This window comes from Hemicordylus capensis, chromosome 3 (genome assembly GCF_027244095.1).
Source record: "Hemicordylus capensis ecotype Gifberg chromosome 3, rHemCap1.1.pri, whole genome shotgun sequence".
Classification (NCBI taxonomy): Eukaryota; Metazoa; Chordata; class Lepidosauria; order Squamata; family Cordylidae; genus Hemicordylus; species Hemicordylus capensis.
The window spans coordinates 274,083,774-274,101,521 of record NC_069659.1 but is presented as its reverse complement, the minus strand read 5'-3'; the positions used below and the strand labels follow the sequence as shown (position 1 = coordinate 274,101,521).

Below are 17,748 nucleotides of genomic sequence, written 5' to 3'. Positions count from 1 at the left end.
GGCTGGTTGCTTATTAAGGGACCCACCCCACCCCACCCCACACACCCATCGCTTTGGTGGCATTAGTAGTCTCCACCAGGCGTGTTCATGTGGAGGCAACGTGTGTGTGTGTGTGTGTGTGTGTGTGTGTGTGTGTGTGTGTGTGTGTGTGTATATATATATATTCACCTATTTGAAAGCAATGCAATTGTTGTCGCCACATGACCATGCATCGGGGATGCCTGGTAGTGACTATTCACAAAAATATCTGCTGCCATCTGCCAATTGCAGCAGTTTCATTTATGCAACCTAATTGAGACATCAGTTTACACACAAAGTGATGCCTTATGAACAAGGCCCAACTCCAGTCTTGCACACTTCTATGGAAATCCCATTGATCTCACAATGTGGGCATTCACACTTCCTGTGAACTAACTTTAACCCAGGATTGATTCAGATTTCAATATTCTTGCTAGTCAGTCTCTTTGCTATTTTAGGATCACACTTATAAATATATAGAGAGCAATTATGTACAATTAGTCCATACATTTCCAATAGAATATCATTTTCTTACTGTTACAGTGAATTAATTTTGTGAAAGTAAAATGAAAGAGTCAGGTTATATATTAAACTGGCAAAATGTAAGAACCAATTCATCAAGACTGGCAGGCTCTTAGGAAATTAAGAAGAGGAGAGAGAGGAGACCTGGTCTTGTGTTAGCAAATATGAATTGCCCCCTTTGCTGAGCAGGGTTTGCTCTGGTTTGTATTTGGATGGGAGACTACATGTGAGCACTGTAAGATGTTCCGCTTAGGGGATGGGGCTGCTCTGGGAAGGGCACCTGCATGCTTGCAAGCAGAATGTTCCAAGTTCCCTCCCTGACATCTCCAAGTAGGGCTTGCAACCTTGGGAGAAGCTGCTGCCAGTCTGTATAGACAAAAGTGAGCTAGATGGACCAAGGGCCTGACTCGATATAAGGCAGCTTCCTATGTTCCTATGTAAATCTTAGCAGGATAGGAGGACATGTCCTCTTACTTTTTGTCACCTGTTTAAACAATAGGAAGTATAAAATAGGAATAAAGTTCTGGCCGACATCCTGACTCATATTATGTCCATGCAGTAAAAGGATGCCTGGCCACAGTGGTAACGTCCCCACTCCAGAAGCACAGGTGCTTGTTTGCTGGGAGTTTTTTGCTGTTCTCCCCTTCCCCTGGCAATGTTCTGCATGGCCTAGAGTATGTCCCTAAGGAGTGCATGGCAGGGTCATATTTCTGCATTGCAAAGAGTGCTTCCAGGGAAAAGAGGAGACCTTGAAAAAATCCCCCCCCCCACTGACATACACATACACATGAGGACTCACACTTCTGGAGCATGAACACAGATTCATTTTTTAGTCAGATTCATGGAAAACTGAATATCAACAGCTATTAACCATGATAATCAGAACTTATAGTAGAAACAATTACTAGATGCCAGAGACAAACACAGAAGGACTTTTGTCTGCATGACCTGCATGTAGACATCTGATAAAGCAGAGCATTTTTTTTTTAAATGTAAAAGCCAAAGATTCTGATTGGTAAGGATCTGCATACTTCCCATAGTTTGTGAAGAGATCTTACCTCCCAACATGGGAAATTGTACTCCATTTTTAATATCATTCAGTGTTGAACGGGCCTGTCTATGTATCCCAGGGATGTGTACAAACAGGTTTGGCACTCCCTTTCTGGAATGCTGAACCTGTTCAAATGCTGATGTTAGAGCCGGGGAGGGGGGGGCTTTAAAAATGGTAAGGAGCTCTTTACCTAGTCACCCAATCCTTGCCTGTTAACCCCTGCCAGTGCTCATTTTAGTTTCAGATTGCCGTGTGAGGCTGCGGCGATCCTTCCTGCATCCCTGATCAGCGTTGGCATGTTTATGGCCAGGGCACATGCGCTTCGCCCATTTGCGTGGTCAGCAACTCAGAGCTGCGTGTACAGCCTGGCCATGTGTATGCCAACACTAATCAGGGCTGCAGGAAGGAATGCTGCAGCTCTGCATGGCTGTTTCTAAAATGAGCGCCAGAAGAAGTTGAGCACCGGATGAAGTTGGACTTTACTGAGACTGAGGTAATTATTCAGTTGCTGTCATATTGCCATAAAATTCCTGGCAGGTGCATTAAACCTTAGCACACAAGCAGGAGGCAGCTTTCCTTCTATCACCAGAAGGTTCTCCAGAACAAGACTTGACTTGTCACATCCCAAACGGCAGGGTAGCAGTTTACAACCTGAATGAGCAAGGAGGAACAAGTTCAAAGACCTTATACCTGGAGACCTGCAGGAGCTGCATCTTCAAAAAGAACATTCACATCTCCTCTTCTTACTGGTACATTCCAGGGAACACAAACATCATAGTGGACATGCTGAGTTGAAACCCAAAATGAACCGTTGAAGTGGGAACTAGACCAAGCTGCTGAAGAGAAGACAGCACAGATCTAGGAAAACTTCCCCCCACACACACACACCTTCCTTACGGCTATAGCCAGATCTTCACCAGGCTTTCTTATTCTGAGGACATAACTTTAGTTAATGCTTGGATACATAGAGCATCTGGTCTCTCTTGCTACCTTGTGGATTTTAATTAATTATATTTTTATTTACTCGGGACATAAAGTATGTGACCACCATGACATTTCTAGCCAGTGACTGCCCAAAAAGCCATAGTTCTTTACCACCGAGAGCCAATTTTTAAAAAGGGGAAAAAATTAATATTTTCTAAATATCCCATACTTTTATCCATTGTGGTAATAGGGAGTTAAGAAAATGAAATGAATGAAAATTGCTGTGGTGGAAAGTGCATAACATTTTATTACAAAAAAATGTAATTTGTTTTTCCACTGACATATCTGTCCTCTGCTCCAGTTAAAGAAATAAGAATGATGTTTTCTTAAATTTCATAAAGTTGTGGCTTTTATTATAGTAATGTCCCCTTCCAACTTCTTCTGTTACTCTAGATGGTGTAATGTGGGGAAATATTCAACTTTTGTTGTTCATGTTTATATTTTATGAGATTCGGTTAGTCTTTGTAGAGTATCTGTTGCCCAATTTTATTTTTTTCTGAGTGCATATTAAGAGCAGAAGTGTAGACTATCTGTGCATAGCCTACCTGATCACATCATTCAGGATTCCATCTTGATTTTTGGCTTGTTCTGAATTATTTACAGAAAGTGTTATATCAAATGCTCTTGCTCCATAACATACTGTTTATTCCCAGCATCCAATCTTCTGATACTTTTCTATCCAGTAACTTTTCATTTATACTATTATATGCCTTTTACAGGAAAATTATTTTTTCAGCCTGCTGCCTCTTTTTTTAAAAAAAAGTTTTTTAGACCCATTAGCTGAAAAACCATTCCTTCTTGAGAAGGCATATACACTTTCTAGATCCAAGAAGACAACTCTTCTTTCCTTTTTCTAACCGTCCTAAATATTTGGGTCAAACTAGAGATGCACAGGAATGTGTTGTTAAGAGGCCCAATCCTTATAGGGGCTATGAAAAGGAGGAGAAGACTATTCCTTTACCCTTGCACTTCTTTTCCACCAAAAATTCCTTCAGAATACTGCTAGTGCCCCTAAAGCAGCTGTTTGTCACAAATAAATGTTTCAGAGGAAAATAGGAGCGTATGTGTGGGGGGTGTTGATGTCACGAAAACAGTGTGAGGAGAAAGCATTAACCTTTCCCTTCCTGCACACTGAGATTTTGAAAGAAAGAAAGTGACTCTGAGATTTCTGGTTGGAAGACTGCCTTTTAACAAAGCATTCCCACAAATATCTAGTTTGACCCTAGATGAAGAACGGGCGATTAAAGTATTTATTTACCCTGTCATGAGACCTGGCTTCTCAGACGCACCACTCAAATTAAATGTTTAACAGAAGATGTGCAGTTTTAGCTGTTGAAAGCATCATATTGCCACACACATACACACACTGAATTCTTTTTTTAGATGTGTACAGTTCTGGCAAGCTTTGCACAACAGTCCTTTCCCTTGTCTCCTTTTGAAAGATGGTTTTGTAACTATCCTTTCATGTATTTGTGTTTCATTCAGGGCAAGAAGAAGAAGAGGAAAAGGGACAAGCAGCCAGGAGAGACCAATGGTAAGTAAAATGTTCTGTTCATCCCTTAGTGGAACAATGAAGGCCACAAGTTTCTAATACTGGTTGATGGAAGAGACAGTTAGGCATCTTCTGCCCTTCTTGGTATAGGGCCATCCTTCCTATACCCAGCTTTTTTCTGTTAGATTTTTAAATACAACTTAAATCAGTTGCTTATTGCTAGTCTTTTAAAACTAGTAGCCAAATAAATGCATGAATGATATATTGGAATGATAGCCATGTTTGTACTTAATAACCGCAAAGCCATTCCCTGCAGAGCCATAGATTGTTAATGCCTATGCCATTATTATCTAAGATGTCTGCTCTGTGCTTGTGTGTGGGATGTATGTGTTTGTGTGTGTGTGTGTGTGTGTGTGTCTGTGTGTGTGTGCGTGCGCGTGTGCACGCACGTGTGTGAATTTGGAATTAATTTGGACTGTATCTGTGTGTTCTGATGCATGCCTTTACAGTGGTAAATTGCAGCCTTTTTTTTTTTTAATTAAGGAGGTTTGCCATTGTCTCTAGAAAATTAGAAATACTGCATAGGCAATCTCATAGTCAATTTTGAAAAAACCCTGATTACATTTTTCTTTGAAGCCTTTGTATAATTTGTTCTTTTTTTTCAGAACACAGCGAATGTTTCCTAAATCCTTGCCTTTCACTTCCTCCGATTACAGGTGCTAATGTCATTTTCAGCCATTTAAAATAGTTTTGTAAATTGCTTTTATTTTTTATCCTGCCATTTTAGATTTTATTAACATTTAAACCTGACATTAAAAATAAATTTGCCATTCACACGTTTGTAGCATACATATCTATATCTATTCTATATTTATAATGTGATATGATTGGTAGTCTTTTTTTGTTTCTAATTTGTTGTTCATTACAATTGCTATTAAACAATGCAGTAAAAATAACTCAGTTTTACTAACTGTGCAAATTGAATATGCAGTATTTCTTTAAAGAGACTGATATAAACTATAAGAAACTTAATAAACCTCCTTAATCTAATGGCATTTTATGCGGCACCCATTAAGTCTTCTCATGCCAGCATGCAACCACATTTAAAACAAACAAATTATTTTGTTTTGCATTTCTGCTCAGACATATCTACTGCTATTCACCCGCTTTGCTTGCATACCGCTTGCTTCCATGCTTCTGACCATTTTATTTCTGGCTGAAACTAACATGTTCATTTTGCTATCTGCTTATTCTGATCCATTTCTTTTTTTAAAATAAATAAATATTAAAATACAAATGGATTGTTTATTTCCAAAGCTGCATTATCCCAAAAAAGATAATTTTATTTTACCCCTTTTTATTTAAGTCTAAAGAGGAAAGCATGTTAGAGATTTCCATACTGAGCTTCTTTTCTTACTTGTATTCCCCCCACCCCCCACCATAAGAAATCTAAGAATGAAGTGCAGACCACCAAGCTTTGTTTCCATACAACCCCTTTGCACTTCCATGGGCTTGTGCAGGAGCAGCTGATAAGCGCCCCAGTGCCCTTTAAGTCAATTTGTAGTTCCTCTATTTTATTTTTTAAAAGACAGTCCTTTCAAAAGGGATACTGCAGCTTTAATTGCAACAGCTAATTTCAAGAGTTTGATAGATATGGTGATCAGTATTTTAAAAATTAAACAATCAAAAGTTGATATCTTGCAGTTAATAATGAGGTCATTGATTTTATTTCCTTTTTATTTTTATTTTTTATTTTTTTATCTTTTTTTTGTTTCTACTCTCTCTCTCTCTTTCTCTCTCTCTCTCTCTCTTTCTCTTTTCCTGCTCGCTTCTTTCTTGACCTCATTCAGACCTGAGCGCTCCTAAGAAATGCCGAGCGCGCTTTGGCCTTGATCAACAGAATAACTGGTGCGGTCCCTGCAGGTGTGTATAGTCTTCCCCCGACTTGCTATGGCTGGTTTTGCAGCTGGTTTGGTACTTCCCCCTGCCCCTCCCTCTTCTCCTGCTTTGTTGCTTTGTAGCTCTGTGTTGTGATCTAGAAGACACAAGGGAGTGGGACGCTGCTGTGAATGATCATCTCTTTCTGTTTAAAGGATTTTGCTCTTTTTTCCCTCATTTTTGTTTCCTCCACCCACCTCCTCACTGCCGCTAGCTTGAAAAATACCCACTGTAAGACAGCATCAACCTAGGCCTGCACACAAAATCCCACAATCTGCTGTGGAAAGTTGCCTATGTTTTATTATTTTTTTATTGTTGCAAAACGTCCTTTGATACTGCAGTGTAGAGTTCAACAGAGAGCAGACAGGGCTAAGTGAAGGAATGCACAGAAGGTGTAGGCATTGTAGGTGTGTGTCGCCGTGCAGAGGTCTTCTTCCTTTCATGCCCTTTGGTCTGGGAGATTGCCAAATGAACTGTTAGCTGTAGCTAAGATTTCACATCCAACTGAGCTCTATCCACCATTGTGTTGTTGTTGTTTTTTGTGTTTACCTTGTGCTAACAGATGCAAATACTCCAAAGAAGTGTCGGGCATTGTTCGGGCTTGACCGACAGAGTTTATGGTGCAAACCGTGCAGGTATACTACCCATTAGGCCTTTGGGGAACTAAAAGCATTCTGTCATCTTAGTGTTACATGTGTGATTTTATTTTAACCCTTTCCCAACCTTCCGCTTCCTGGCTTCCCTGCTACTACAACATCAATTGCTAATAATTTTTTTATCTCCAAAATTCTATGCTAATTCAATGCAATTTTCTTCTCTTTCTTGCCCAATAACCTCTTTTTTGATAGTAGAACTGGGAATTGGTACACCTTTGAGGTTCTGAAACTAACATTTCTTGGTCAAACAAGTGTGCTAAATGGATATTTGCAGAGGTTTCTAGTGTACAGAAACATGTCTACAGTCATGTTCTGGTTGTTTAAAAAAACTGTATCATGTGCAGCACCAGTATTTTCACTATGATTAAAGAATACAAATTAGAATTTTAGAGCAAATATGGTTGGATCCTTTGAGCTGTAAGCAACCGTCCACTTGTGGAGCAGGCTTTTCCTACCTCCACTTCAGCCGCACACTTTACTCTCCAAAAAGTCACTCTGGAGGATAGGGGAACCTCAGAATGGCATTTGTTGTGATGTATGGGGAGGTGCAGCTAGGGGAGCTGTTGAAAATTGGGGACCCCGTCTTCTGAGTGGACGTGCTCTCTGATTGTGCAGGTCAGTGTTGGATCCAAGCCAGAATAAATTTAAGTCTAGCAATAAATTTCTTCATTATGTTTTTAAATCAATCTTAAGTATGCTTCTGAAAATTCATATGACTCCTATCTGGCACCATTTTTAAAGCCTGGAGCAAATCTTTGTAGTGGTACTTGCTTGCCTGTTAAGTTCTCATCTCTCGGACAATTTATTTGTGAGTTTCAGTACAAATGCAGGACAGGTGTTCAATTCATACCTTAATGGCACCAAAGACCAACACATTTGGAACACCCATGTTCTACTGCAGGCCTAAGTGAAACCTTTAACTCCATGGATAAATTCTGTAGGCACCTGTTTCTTGGTGAAGGGAAGCAAACTATCTCTTGTTGCATTCTTTTTTCCCTTAATATGGTTAAATTTGTTATTTCTCTGTTCTGATCCAAGCAGTCTTTGAATTTGGAATATTATGATGGTAGGTATTTCAGTCTGACACACACTCTTTTCTGTATGTAGTGCTTCCCTCCTCACCTCTTCCTCTGATTCACACCATACCATGCACTTCATTCCGTTTTTTAGAACATAGAGCAGTTATTCATATTATATGCATGCTGATTTTTTGTTAGTTTTGTGATAAGTTATAAATATGGTTTTAAAATGTACATGTAATTGTTAGACAAAGTTCACACGTTGTCCTTTATGGACTGCATTCTGCCAACCCTGTGACCTCCCATCTGATGCATGCTTAAGCAATGTGATTTGTGTGACAGGTGCAGCAATGATTATAGAGGTCATTGTCAATACAGATGTTTTAAAAGCTTTTAAAAAACATAATTTCAAGAAGCATAAGAAGGAAAGAAATACCCAGTGGTCCTGGGCAACAACTTTAAGCTGTGAAGAATAAGAAAACTTTTAAAGAAAATCCATATATCCTTCTCTCTGCTTAACTCAGTTTATCCAGTGGTTAATTGAGTACATGAAGTCAATATTTCAGTAACCAATAGGCAGCCATGTTTATATTAGTCAGTTTATCATGATCAGCAAAGCAGGCTCTGAATCCCTAGTTGGTAAGGGGAAGGGGGTTGCTTTGGGGAGGGCCAACAACATGGGCCAATTTCACTCTTCTTTCCACTCATGTATGGTACCCATGGAAGTGGAGGAGGATGACATTTGCCCATTCTCTGTACATTCAATGGAGTTTCGGCATACATGCAGCTGAATTCCATGCAGTTGGGAACCCTGTGTACTCAGGGACATAGTCAGATAGAAGACCCTACCCACATATACACACAGAGAGAACCCTTACATAACTTCCACTGAACTCACAGAGGTCAAGGGTGGGCTAATGGAAACTGGGAACAGGACCTATGTGTGCAGACCTGCTCCATATGTTCAGTATACAAATGGAGGAGATGTGTTAAAGCGGATATTGCCTCCACCCATTGCCTCACTCCCACACAAGGCCAATTCCACTAATAACAGGTTTGGCAGAGTCCTTCCTTTAGGCATCTCAGTTGCTCACTACTATATTTGCCTATTTCTTGGCTTGCATATGGAGAGAACATTTGAAATGCATGTAGTTTTTCACATTGGAGGAAAAGTACTGGAAAGAGCCTTTACCTATGTCTTGAACTGAGAGAGAACGACTAAGGGCAGGGGAAGGGAAGCTTGAGATCAAGGTCTGGATGGAGGTCTTGTTGGGGAGCCATTGGGCCTCCTTTAATCAGTCCCTGTTCTGAAACATGTTTGTATCTTCTATTAACCATCTGCTAAAGCAACATTCTATTATTTGAAAGCAGAAAGACATTCTCCTCTTGTTTTTAAAGAGCATATTCTGTTTGAGCTGTGATTTTTGAATTAAATTATCCTTGAACTGTATATGAGAAAAAGTGGCTTACATAATTTTATTTTCAGTCAGAAAGCTTTATTTCTGGTTAGCATCTTTGAAAGTAGCACTCGTAACACCATAAAACATGTAGATTTACCACTGAAAGACTTTTAATAGAGTTTACTGCAACAGACTCGTAGACTGGACACTTCCAACACTACGAAGCTCTTCCCATGATCAAGTGGGAAGGGCTACCCTGTTATGTGGTGAGGAAGCCCAAAAGTGCTTACCTCCCCGCAGACAAGTACATGGCACTCTCTGGGTGGGTGGATTGCCTGCCCAGACGAGCAGTGGCTTTGCTCTGGTGCTCCTGCATCCAGCCATGGCGCACACACACACCCCGGGAGCCCCAGTAATGCACCACATGAATGCACAGTGCATTCCTGGTGTCCCCCCATAAGTGTGTCCGTCGTGACTACAAGCAGCTGCAGTAGACAAAAAAAACCCCAAAAGCGGTTAGCGGCATGATTTCTTCGCTAACCTCCTTTGAGGGGGGGCATTTAGGCGGGCTTGCCTCCAGGAGCCGCACAACTCCCATTGCTGCACACGAGCAGCAGAAACCGGGCTGGGCTCCCTTAGCCCGGTTTCTGCTGCTCATGTGAATCGCTTCAAAGTAGACCATTGCTTTCCCCTCATGTTTTTGCTTGACTCTAGTGTAATGTTTTTTGAAAGTGAATTTTTGAGGGATAACAGGGCTCACTAATAATAAATTATTAATAATATTAATATAAATTATTATTTACATTTTTATTCCAGAGTACCATACTAAGTTTGTTTGGGTTTCTTTAAAGTTTCACAACAACCCTATGAATTAGGTTAGGCCGAAAGACAGTGACTGGCTGAAGGTCACCAATGAGTTTGGGGCTGGGTGGAGATTTGCAACCTGGTCTCTGTGGTCCTAGCCTGAAACTACTGAAACCATTTGAGTGGGAACTTCTTGCTTATCAGGCAGTTCTTGATTTATAGCAGTAATAAAAACATCCTTTTCCAGGAGGCACAAGAGCCATACCTAGTCTGTTGTCATTGGGTTGTGCTCTGGAAATGGAAGAACTTTCATTTCTTCAAGGGGAAGAAGTGAGATTTCCTGATTTTGCCTTTCCTCTGCAGCTCCCTGCCCCACCCCCACCCATCTGTTCCTGAGGATGAAAGAACCTTCCAAAGGATAGCATACAGCATGGGGAGTGTAGCAGGAAGGGGGATTGGCAAAAATCAGCCACTGGCATAAACAGAAGTTATTCCATTTGCAGAATAGCAATGTAGGGTAAAATCAGTGTTCCCTATAACAGGGATTCCCAAATGTTGACTGCAACTCCCAGCATTATGCAACTGCAGTGGCCTTTGGCTGGGGATAATGGGAGTTGTAGTCAACAACATCTGGGAATCCCTGTTACAGGGAACACTGGGTGTGACCCATAATATTTATGGAGTATTTAATATCTTAAATGCAGATTAGTCTCTCAGTGTTTACACTATGAGTGCACATATGTAGGGAATCTAGAATTCAGAATTCAGAACTTTAAATATCAGAATGAGTATTTGAATTCAATTAGGTGTGAAGCTTTTAAAGAACATTTAGTTTCCTACCACTGTTCACCACGGCTACCATAGCTGAGCCTAACCATTAAATAATCATATAATGTACCTTCAGTTCTTAATTCTGACTTTTGCTCCTTATTTGGTCCTCTACACTACATTAAACCATATTTTGCAATCATTTACCACCATCTTCAAAGGCACACTGATTAACTCCCTTACCAGGCCTTTGAGCCAAATAATTTGGCCACCTTCCACAAAGTGCAAATGGAACTTGGCATGATAAAGTTATTTAGAGCTGGGTTTATAATTAGCAATTCTGTCCAAGCACAGCAATTGGTATTGGGTGCTAAGAGACCCTGAAGTTTTAAATTCAAATTCTTTTTAAAGCAGGTTTCTAGTCCTTGAGGCTATGAACAGAGGACTGAAAGTTTATAGATAGTGCCTACTTTGCTGGAATTTCAAATGCTAGGCATGCAAGGGATGGTTGGCCAGAATTTGCACTGAATATGAGGCAGGGTATCTGTGGCTTGTATACCACCATGAAGCTCTTCTCATGATCGGTAAGAAGAGCCTGGGGAGGGTTAGCAGGGAGAGCGGACTTAGCCCACTCTCCCCACACACGAGCAGGCAGTCTGCTCCGGGCGGCCGAAGTGGCTGCCCACACAACTGCTGGCTCTGTTATGGAGCTGGCGGAGGCTGGGAGGATTGGGGGCCACACGGCCCCCGGAAGCTCCAGCATGCCCTGTGCGAGTGCAGAGGGCATGCTGGAGGGACCCCTGAGCCAGGAGGCTGCTTTTAAGCCTCCCAGTCAGAGGTCTACTCATGAGTTGCTGTGGCGCGGAGCCACACTGCAGCAACTCATGGTTGTAGAGCCCGGGTTAGCAGAGCGTTCACTCCACTAACCTGGGCTCAGGGAGGGTTACTTTAGCGGGTTAACTGCTTGGAGGCCACCGGGCTCGCCTGCGAGCCCGGTGGCTCTCACAGTCAGGCGAAATCGGGCTAGGCTTCTCTAGCCCGATTTTGCCTGATCGTGGGAATAGCCTCCATGTCTCTTTCTATGACTAGCACAATAAATCATGCAAAATGGTGTAGGTGTTTGTAAATATATAAATACGTAGGTTTGTATATTTGTTTATCATTTGGATGTATTGTAGAATCCAGCTTTATACAGCACCATTTTTTTAAAGGCAGAATATACATAGCCCTGAACTTGCCTCTTGTTTTCTATGAGCAGGGATAGCTTACCCAGGACAGCTTACCTAGCTGTAAATTTATTCCTAACTACTGTGTTGAGGTTTGCATCATATGTGATCACATCAGCTCCCATAGTATTTTTCCCCATAGAGATTGGTTTGTCTTGAGTACACTCAAAGGCTGATTCTGCTTTTGAAGTAACTTTCAGAAAGGAATTACAACAGCAGCCATTTTGACAAAAAACAAACCACTAAACACCATTTAGTGTTAGTCATGACTAACCATACATTTCAATGGGACTTAGTCATGACTAACTTAAACTGGTTATTGTCCACTACTTATAATACTTATGACTTAATCATGCTATATTTTTTTTCCATTTTGGAACCCTGGCTTTTCTCAGCTAAATATTACAATGAACTTTTAAATTATGAAAAGAGTGGGTGGTAGGGAGGTGGAGGAAACTATTAAGCACTAATCTCAATCCTGTTAAGGATGAAATTTACAATGCAAAAATGTATAGCTATCTTCAGCTCAGTACAAGAACCTTTCTTTAACCTCTTGGCTTCATATGGACTTACAATTGGGTCTGTTTAGACAATACTTCAGCCAGCCAAGTTTAATTTGTAGGAGGTGTGTGGGTGCTCACATATGTTTTTCCCTTTCCCAGCACAACAGTACCTAATTGTGTAGAGGCAGTTTGAACCGTCTCTCAGTGTGGTTTTAGTACTACTTGAAAGAGTATAAAACGGCATACCCTGTACGATGGCATCCCAGGTGAAGTGGAGATGTGTGTGCCCACATTCCTTCATCACACATTAATTGGGCTGGTCAGAGTTCTCTTCCAATGGCCTATTGCAGGTTATGCCAAATCTTTTAGCAAGGAGATGCATCTGTGAAATTAAGTTTTGGGATACATACAGCTGTCCCATTGGTCCATAACATGTATGCATGTGCATACGTACTCCTCTCTCCTTTGTGCTGCATGGCTTTTCAGAGCCCCCTACCAACAGCATGTTAACTCATTCACAAGGTCCCCATGACTTTTATTGGACAAGCTCAGTATATGTGGATAATGCTGCTTTGTTCAGGCAAGACAGGCGTATTTTGCATGCTAGATGCTAAATGTCTTCATATAGTGGGATCTCCTCAATATTAGCACCACTCTGTTAATATAATCTTGCTCATTTCCCATGGGTTGGTCAAAAAAATTGCTGCTTTGAACTGTTGATACGGTAACATTGCCTCCTTTCTGCCTGAAGGAACTAATTAAATAGTGTGGCATAAAGAACATGAAATAGTTCAGGCCAGTGGGTTACATTAATTTATTACTAATAGATTTCCAGTTTTTATTACTTAAGGTAGGAGACCTCTAGCAAGATTCTGTTTAGAGCCCACCAAATTACTTTTTTTTGTCTTTTAACTTGCTTTAATAAAGCATGGTTTGCTGTTGCCTGCCATCTTGCACTTTCTCTTTCCTAGTATCTTTCTGCTCTTTGTTTCTGTTGTTTTCTGCTCTCTGCTTTTGTTATTTTAATTCTTAAGGTTTTAAGTGCATGACTGTCTTTGTTTCTAGCATGTATTGATCAGCAGGCGAATGTGGCTAAAAGTCTCCAGTGCCCTAAAAATTGACTTTGCTGTCTGGAACTTTGGGCAGAACCTTAGCCTCATTTTTGAAGGGAAAAGGAATGTTAGACGCCTCTCATATCCCTCTAGGAATCATACAGAGTTTGCTTGCTGAGTTTCCTGGCAATCCAGGTGATCATTTCTTTTTAATGTGATCTACCGCCTGATAAGGCTAAAGGTGCAATGGCAGAGCATTGCACCTGGATTAACCACATTGAAGTGAAAAGGAGCAACATGGGAGCGATGGTGGGCAAACTGCAATCTCAGTGGATATATTTCTGCTGCTCAGATCTGCAGTGAGGCTTCTCAGAACACAATATAAAATGGTTATGTTATGATGTGGTATACAGTTACATCAGTGAAACATTTCACCAGCTGACCTTTATCATTGTGTGTACAGGTCGGCTTGAAACCTTTGTCTTGTTATGGGGGCATTGTTGAACTTCAGCACGGGTCAAATTCCAGTGGCTATATAAGCTTCCATACTTTTCAAGTTTTGCCAACCTCAGCAGAGATTCTCATGATAGGAAAAGTATAAGTGAGCTTAAGTAAGTTGCCTTGTGTTATATGAATGCTTATTGGCAGGAAAGCTGTGTTCGCTATGACTAGTTTTTAGAATAAGTTTACCCAGTGCGTACCTGCTCTACAAGATTCACCAGCTGTATGTTTAATATTTTTGTATTGCTGCTAGACTTGTCTTCCAACTACAAAGCAGTAGGTGGAATAGATAGGTGTCAGTTCAGTTTGACAAATGTGGATGGAGCATGGGTTGGTTTAATCAGGCTGACACTTTTTTAAAGCCCACCCTGTTTTTTTAATTGTTGTTTCACTTGATGCTGATACCTGTTGCTATTGTTTAGTTTGTGCAGTGCACCTAACCAAGATTACCTTTTCTTTGAAGCTGCAGGAATGAACTCAGACAACATTCCTATAAATTAAAGCAAAAACCAAACAGTTCCTCCTCCCACCCCAACCTTACAAAAATAAAAAAAGAAACTTATGATAAGCCACAACCTGCAGGTCATACAACCAGTTATTCTTGTTAATTTGGATGGTATTTCTGTTTATCTTCCTTTTCTTCATTCCCCTTTTATTCTTCCTATTTACTCTCTCTTATGTTTTTTGTGTGTGTGATATTGATTTTGTTTTCATATGGTGTGGTTCTGAACAGAAACAAGCAGCAGTGGTAGATCCTCGGCAACAGTTTATCGCAAATTTGGGCGCTCCAACACAGGCAGGAGTCACTGAAGGGAGACTCAAGAGTCTGTCAGAATTTTGGTACAGAAAGAGAGACTATCTGTAATGTTTTATAAGGAATGAAGATGCAAACAGCACAAAATTAAATTTGCCTAGTGCTAAGAGAATATGAAACAGTGTTTTTAAAAACAGTGTTTTAAAAAATTGCCTAAATGGGACAAAGAGCAAATTCCTCTAGTTGGCAGAAAGATTGCTTAGAGGTATTGATTGCCATCTGTAACCAGCACCATTGCAAGTATACATTTGGTGTGGTTTACTCAGAGCCCAGCATCATTTCTTGATGGCTCTTTGGTTTTGGATTACTTTAGAAAGAAAATTCCATTTGCATCTTTGCCCTTTATTCACAGATGACTTTCTCCCTGTTCACAGGAGAAAAAAAAAGTGCGTTCGCTACATACAAGGTGAAGGCAGCTGCGTCAGCCCACCCTCTTCAGATGGAAGCCTACTAGACTCTCCTCCGTCTTCTCCCAACATGCTAGCCTCCCCCACAAGAGACTCAAAACCACAGACTGAACAAACCCAACCTCTCTCACTCACATTGAAACCCGACCCACTGGCACACCTCTCAATGATGCCGCCCCCACCGTCCTCCATAGTTCTGACTGAAAGCTCCACTAGCAAATCCAGCAGTCTACCTGCTAGTAATTGTCAGAACGGGGCATTGGAGCATCAGTCTGCCACTTTACAGCAGTCAGCACCGTCCTCTTCGTTAGCGCAACCATCGACGTCCTCCTTGCATTCCCATAATTCTTTGGCTGGGACACAGCCTCAGCCACTGTCACTTGTAACCAAGTCTTTAGAATAGCTTTAGTCATTTATAGCCCACTTCCTGTTTGTGTTGAGATTTATCCGTGCCGCCCCCCCCCCGTTTTTGTTTTTAATTTGTGCCATATGGCTACATTAGTTGATGTCTATCGAGTTCATTGGTCAATATTTGACCCATCGTTATTTCAATTTTTTTTAAAATATGTAGATGAGAAAAAAGCCTCATGATTCTGCCAAAATTTTTATCAACAGCTGTTTAAAGTCTTTGTAGCGTTTAAAATATATATATAAATATATATATACATAACTGTTATGTAGTTCCAATAGCTTAGTTTCAAAGACTGATTTTAAAAATGAAAAAGAAGCAATTTTGAAGCAGCCCTTGCTGAAGGCGTTGGTTCTTTATTATTTGTATTAAATACGAGCTTGCGAACCAATCATTTTACATCTGGTTTTTAAAACATTTTAAGGGCACAATGAATGCAGTGCCGCTAATTTTTTCCCTTTTTTTTTCCTTTGTGTGATACAACTTTTCTTGTGATGTTACTTGTTATTGTTTAAATGTACAGAAACAAAGGGTTAAGATGTGTTAATATACCTTGTTCCATGGTGTTATTCTTTTTTGGGGGAGGGAACGCTACTCAACAATTAAAAAGTATCACAACGCTATTGGACCAGTAGTATTTATTGCTTTAGAGATTGCTTGTTGTACCTGTACGTTGTCCCCTTTTTAAATTGTTTCCTTTTTTTTCTTGAAACATTGTATAAAGTTTTATTTTTCCTTAGTGTAAGCATCATATATATAACAACTCATTTGTACAAGGTTTTTAAGTTTATATATAAATGTGTATATATATATTTTTGTTGGCTTCTTTTGTTGTTTTAATTTCTTAATTTTTTTTTCCTGTCATACAGTTGCCACCAAATGGACATTTGCAGATGGATCACTAGTGTAAAAAAAAAAAATGCTTTGAAAGCCATTACATGAAATAAGACTTGAAAATTTAGCACGAGACTTTTTAGCCATGCTGTTCAAAAGGCAGCAATGTCTCTCATTCAGAACTGCAGATGACTTCCCTGCCACTTGTAGGCTGTGAGCAAAACTTTTTATGTGCCAAAATTCTCAGTGACTTTTTCTCTTTTACCCAACAACTTTTTTATGCTGTATTTTTTTTGTTCATCCTGTTTTGCTGTGATGTTACATAGGTAGATATGTATGTAGTTTTTAATGTCACCTATTACAGACGTGTTTGGTAGCAGATTGTCCAGAAAGCATTTAAAAATGAAGAGGTATAAACCCTAAAGGGCCAAATTCTGTATACTAGATTATTCATAAAAGGAAAAATCAGACTGCCACTTTATGTACACTTACTACATACAGGTAGGTAGCAACTTTAAAAAAAATCCTAGGCATGTTGATGTTGCAAATTTTTTTTAATAAAAAAGATAAATGCTGTATAAAGCTGAAAAAAATGATCATCTGTTCATCCAGTGCCATTGTAGTTGACATGAAGCGATTGTAAAACTGTCTCCAGTTTTCTTCTCTGGTTTATTAAGATGCTAACTATGACATTTTTTTGTGAATCCTTTGAATGTTTCCTAACAGTTGTGATGTTACTGTTCCGTTTTATTGCTCTTATTCAGATTTTTCATTTCTAATGGTTTGGAAGCCATTTTTGTAATGAATAAATGTCCATGCTGTACAGTATCTGTAGCATGCGGTTCTGGATTAATAAAAGCAACTTAGTATGTGCAGATGAAGACTTGGCAGCTCATTTACCTATAGGCTTCATTTAATCCCCACTCCAAGGAGGCTTTCATGTACTTTGCATCTGTGTCAGAATAATGGAGCACTGCTTGTATATTACTGAGTAAATAGCCACAGATATTATGTTAGGACAGTTAAATATTTGCCAGCCTCCTAATCCTGAGGATATTTTAAATCTTTAAAATCAAAACATGGGAGGAATCAGAACTAATTGTACACTGTGGTTAACATCCAGACTAGCACTGCATGGGTGCAGCAATGTTGAGTTCCTGGTTTCTTCTGCACTGTCACACAAGCAGCAGAAGGGGCAGTTTTTGCTGACCCCTTCCCTCTGAGTCCCACTGTGCACCACAAAAATATGTCCTTGAAATTGGCATGACCCTCAGGGACAGCTTTTGGTGAAGTACAGTCGTCTTTAGAGGGGAAGGGGAGATTGTTGAAGAATGCCTATTCCCCAACATG

The 17,748-nt window shown here is 40.2% G+C and overlaps 1 protein-coding gene across 30 annotated transcripts in view; it reads left to right on the top strand.

Moving 5' to 3' along the window:
- The window catches only part of TCF7L2 (transcription factor 7 like 2), a 286,203-nt gene extending 268,930 nt beyond the window's left edge, over positions 1-17,273 (top strand). For 10 of the 30 annotated variants that reach the window (XM_053308530.1, XM_053308534.1, XM_053308533.1 and 7 more), the window contains 4 exons: positions 4,061-4,109; positions 4,733-4,783; positions 5,918-5,990; positions 15,123-17,273. In XM_053308530.1, coding sequence (XP_053164505.1) covers positions 4,061-4,109; positions 4,733-4,783; positions 5,918-5,990; positions 15,123-15,558 — 609 coding nt within the window. In that variant the 3' untranslated portion in view covers positions 15,559-17,273. Of the gene's footprint in view, positions 1-4,060; positions 4,110-4,732; positions 4,784-5,917; positions 5,991-6,567; positions 6,641-7,699; positions 7,729-15,100 lie in introns of those variants that run through there. The other 20 variants (XM_053308537.1, XM_053308536.1, XM_053308535.1 and 17 more) reach the window with 13 other exon arrangements.
- Positions 17,274-17,748: the final 475 nt, after the last annotated feature.